The following is a 4,084-nucleotide window of genomic DNA, read 5'->3' on the forward strand; positions in this document are numbered from 1 at the left end:
ATAATTTGAAGCCAGGGCATGGGTTCAAACTGATTTATAATATATTATAATTGAATTGCCCCATTCAGTGGGATAATTAACTGCTATCCCCGTCCTACAATAAGAGCTGCTAGGTGTAGGAAAGTCAAGGTGGAAATGCAGTAGAGGTGAAAAGAAAACAGCCTCCTTTCTAACCCTCACTTGCCATAAAACAAACTCCATCTAGATAAATATGAAATTATCTAAGACCTACAATCCATGAGCAGCATTAATTTTTATTTTATCGCTGTTATGTGGAAATTAGGAACCAAAGGACAAGACAATACGGAAAAAGGTTTATTTTGCTTACATAAAATTCTGCACATTTATAGATGAAAGACTACATGATCCCAGTGTAAAATACAAATTGGAAAGTACATAAAATATATACAAAATGACAGCATCTATCTTGGATTTAATATCCTCTCATAAATAGGATAACTTGAAATCTGCAAAATAGAAGAAAATTTAAAATTTGGCATATGAGCCAGCTGTGAGAATAAGCACATACGGTCAATAACACTAATGTATCTTGAACCAGGTTTCATATAGAGTAACTGAAAAGCGAAGGGCAAACCGACATGGTGACTTCACCAAACCGAACAGTACAACCATCCCGCCACATAGATGCTCCCCCAGGCCTGCGGCTTCAGTCCTCCAAGACTGGAGGCAGGGGACCCAAGACTTAGCGCCTTTTCGGATCAAAGGGGAGGAGAGAAGTATGTTTACTTGGCGAGACGTTGGCAACAACATAGGAATTACACCCCGATACCTGTTCTCATCATGAAATAATGCTCGGCCGTCCTAAGACCCTCAAAACACACCACAGTGCCTAACACGAAATCGGACGCGAGCTCGTCAGCTCCGCACTCGGTGTTGGCAGTGCCTTTGCTCCGAGCGCCCCAAGTCTGACACGCGCGGTACCCGCAGTGTGGGCGGTAGCGGGGCCTTGGTCTCACCCCGGGGGCTGCGCGCGCAGCTCTGCGGCAGCGCGGGTGCCTGCCTGAGCGCGGGCGGCTTCCCTCCCGACCCGGGGAGGGGAGGCCCCGTGTCCCTCGCGGGGGGAGCCCCGGGCTTCTCCTGTATCCCCAGCTGGAGCCCGGGGGCCCGGCGGCGGGGCTGGGACGAGCCAGCTCTCTGCAGGGAAGACGTAGGCCGCCTGGTTGGCCATGGTGTAGACGGTCTGCAAGGCCGCGCCCAGAGGCGCCCAGAGCCGCCCGAGCCCCGAGCGCTGCTCCCAGGTCAGCGGGGAACGCTCCCGCTGCTCCCACGCCCCGGCCACGTCCTGACGGACCGCCTCAGACAGGGCGCGCACGGCGGTCACCAGCCTCTTCCGAAGTGGGGGCGGCCGGTCTCCCGGGGACCTGCGCCTGCTCCGCCGGCCGCGCCCGGCGCCCCGCGCCCCGCGTCTCCTGCGCCGGGCACCCGCGGTCTCCTCGCTCTCGCTGCCCTGGCCCGAGTCCGGCGTCGTCCGTTTCCTCTTTCCCGGAGTCACACTGCGCTCACCTGCTGGAGAGGCCCCTGCGGAGGCAGCACGTGGCCGAGCGCCCCGCCAGCTGGAGTCCCGGGGACCCCACCCCCTCGGGTGAACCCCGCCGGTCTCCCAAGCCTTCCTGCCCCGGCTCCGGGACGAGGCGAGGCCAGGCCCGGCACGGGTCCCCCAGAGCTCCCTGGATTCCAGGGCCTCCTCACCCGATGCAGCCCCTCAACAACCCTCTGTGCCCACGCCCCGCGTGCTTGACCTGCCTTCGTCTCCGCGCACCTCCGCCCCAAAGCAAGATCCTACCTGCTGCCGGGGGGCAGGTGCTGTCGCTGGAAGTGACTTTCCTCTTGCCGGAGCCCTCCCAACTGGAGCAGCCTTCCGATTCTGCGGACAAGGCCAGAGGTTCTGTGATCGCCTCGGGCCGACCCCTCGCGGCCCTAATCCGTCCTGCACACGCGAGGACCGGGGCTGGCAACCAAGGCCAGGTTCCCAGCTCTTCCTAGAGCCCAGGATGTGCGAGGGTGCCACCGAGCTCCAGTTCCCTGACCGGGGAGACTGAGCCGCCCCACGTCCTGTGCCCCCTCCCCAGCAAAACCAGCTCTCACCTGATCCGGAAATGCAGCTGTCCCTTTTGGGCTCACTTTCCCTGGGATCCTCCTCCTCGGTCTTGGGCTCTGGCCCTGGGGGAAAAGAGGCCGTTTGCGCGAGTGGCCTCTCTCGAGGCCCGCAGAACCCTCTAGTCCATCCCAGACCCCGATTTGTGGACGGTTCTCTCAACACAGCCTGTTCAGCCAGGGTCCGAGGTGAACCTGAGCAAGTTGGGCCCGGGGGATCAATGCCCCGTTTCTCAAAGCCTCCCTGGAGCTGGGTGATGCTCCCTGCCACCGATTTCCGAATACAACCCTGACCCCTACCCCTCCTTCCAGCCCCCCCACACAAACCACCCGACTCCTACCTCGCCTTTGGGTGCGGCTCTCTCTCAACGGCGACAGTAACGTCTCCTCTTTCCCTTCCAGTGCTTTCTCCTCCACATCTGGGCCGCTTTCTGTGAACGAGTTCTGGTGGCAGGGCGGCCGGTCAGTGGGGTGTCGCACGGATGAGCAGCGGGGCTCTGAGCCTTCAGTTCCAGAGTCCATCTGGAAGCCCCCGGGGACCGCCTTCTCCCTCCACCGCCAGCTCTCCCAAGTGCAGACTGGCCGCTGGCACCTGCCTTTTATAGGCGCCCACGCAGGGCGCGGCTCGCTCCTATTGGCTGGAAAAATTCCACCTTCCTGCCGCTCGGGAACCTGGGCTCTCGCGAGAGATGGAACGTGGCCGCTCGTGCTTCCTGTGGGGGGCCCCACGCAGCCAAGGGGAGCGTTTTGCAGGGGCCTGTCGTGGTGACAAAAAGCGGGACAACAAAGCCAGGGGGCAGAGGGACTGGAAGGCTGGGGACCCCTCCCTGTCTTACTTCTGGTCCAACTCCCACCCACAGCTAGTTAAGACCTTACTGGATTTGTGTTCCTTCTTCCCAAGAGTACAGGAATTAGGTAGGTTTATCAGAAAGATTTCTTCCATATCGTTGGAAAACATGTATTGTCAGTATTCTTCTCGCTGATAATTTCGTTCTGAGTAAGTCACAGGAAAGTCGGACTTAAAAAAAATGTCCACCAGACCCCTCTGATGCAAAGGGCGTATTTCTCTCCTGTGTTTCCATTCTTGGCCAAAGAGAGCGGGAACTCTGCCTGGACCTTTAACGACTGGATGTCACTGTAGGAACATCAACAAGTCAATCTTACCTATGAGTACATCTGACAAATACCACATGTTTATATAAAAGTGAAACCAGCAATGAACTAAAAATAATTCACGGAGAAGATAGTTCGCCAATATTGATTTATTTTCATTAAAGGTTTTTAAGCCTTTTTAATAGTTTATTTATTTTGAGAGAGAGAATGCACGTGCAAGTGGGGGGAGGGGCAGAGAGAATCCCAAGCAGGCTCCTCACTCACAGTGCTCAGCACCATGTGGGTCTTCAACCCACCAACCCTGAGATCAAGACCTGAGCTTCACTGACTGAGCCACTCAAGCGCCCTCATTAAAGGTATTAATATGGAAATTTCAAGCATTCACACAATTAAAGAAAATAAAGTGAATCTGTTTTTTAAGGCCACCTCAAAATGTGTCGGTGTTTTGCCATTCTCGTATCATCCACTGAAAACTTCTCCTTTGGAATGGGGGTTCGGTGGGAAATGGGGCTGAAATCTTGAGTGCAAATCGTGGAATTCAGGATTTCTGTAATCAACCAGTGGCGAGCCATAAAATTCATCTCTAATAAATAACTACTCAAGGATATAAAAGATAATAAAAAGACTCCCAGTCTATTACAACACAAATTACTTTTTACTTTATTTTTTTGAAGATTTTATTTTTAAGTAATCTCTACACCCAACCTGGGACTCAAATTCACAACTCTGAATACAAAAGTCACATGCTTTACTGACTGAACCACCCAGGCACCCCTATTCTTTAGTTTCTTAATGTCATCTAATACCCAGTTCATAGTCACATTCTCCCAAATTACTCAAACACATTTTTTAATTG

General features: G+C 54.2%; 1 protein-coding gene across 1 annotated transcript; it reads right to left on the minus strand.

The window, feature by feature from the left end:
- Positions 1 to 302: 302 nt before the first annotated feature.
- On the minus strand, positions 303 to 2,717 carry LOC125915646 (protein FRG2-like-1). Its single transcript, XM_049621579.1, has 4 exons — positions 2,457 to 2,717; positions 2,107 to 2,181; positions 1,805 to 1,885; positions 303 to 1,539 (listed from the first exon to the last, which is right to left on the minus strand). Exons 1-4 carry the CDS (start codon positions 2,635 to 2,637, stop codon positions 974 to 976), a joined length of 903 nt encoding a protein of 300 aa, XP_049477536.1. The 5' UTR covers positions 2,638 to 2,717; the 3' UTR covers positions 303 to 973.
- Between the last annotated feature and the right edge of the window lie 1,367 nt (positions 2,718 to 4,084).

Source organism: Panthera uncia, assembly GCF_023721935.1.
Source record: "Panthera uncia isolate 11264 chromosome E2 unlocalized genomic scaffold, Puncia_PCG_1.0 HiC_scaffold_19, whole genome shotgun sequence".
NCBI classification, from domain to species: domain Eukaryota; kingdom Metazoa; phylum Chordata; class Mammalia; order Carnivora; family Felidae; genus Panthera; species Panthera uncia.

What these genes read in the sequence shown, in the direction of transcription:
- LOC125915646 (XM_049621579.1), bottom strand. Translation starts at nt 2,637, where the DNA reads ATGGACTCTGGAACTGAAGGCTCAGAGCCCCGCTGCTCATCCGTGCGA. An exon ending in CAGCTGCATTTCCGGATCAG is followed by an intron (nt 1,886 to 2,106) that starts GTGAGAGCTGGT and finishes CCTTGTCCGCAG; the next exon opens with AATCGGAAGGCTGCTCCAGT. An exon ending in CACCTGCCCCCCGGCAGCAG is followed by an intron (nt 1,540 to 1,804) that starts GTAGGATCTTGC and finishes CTGCCTCCGCAG; the next exon opens with GGGCCTCTCCAGCAGGTGAG.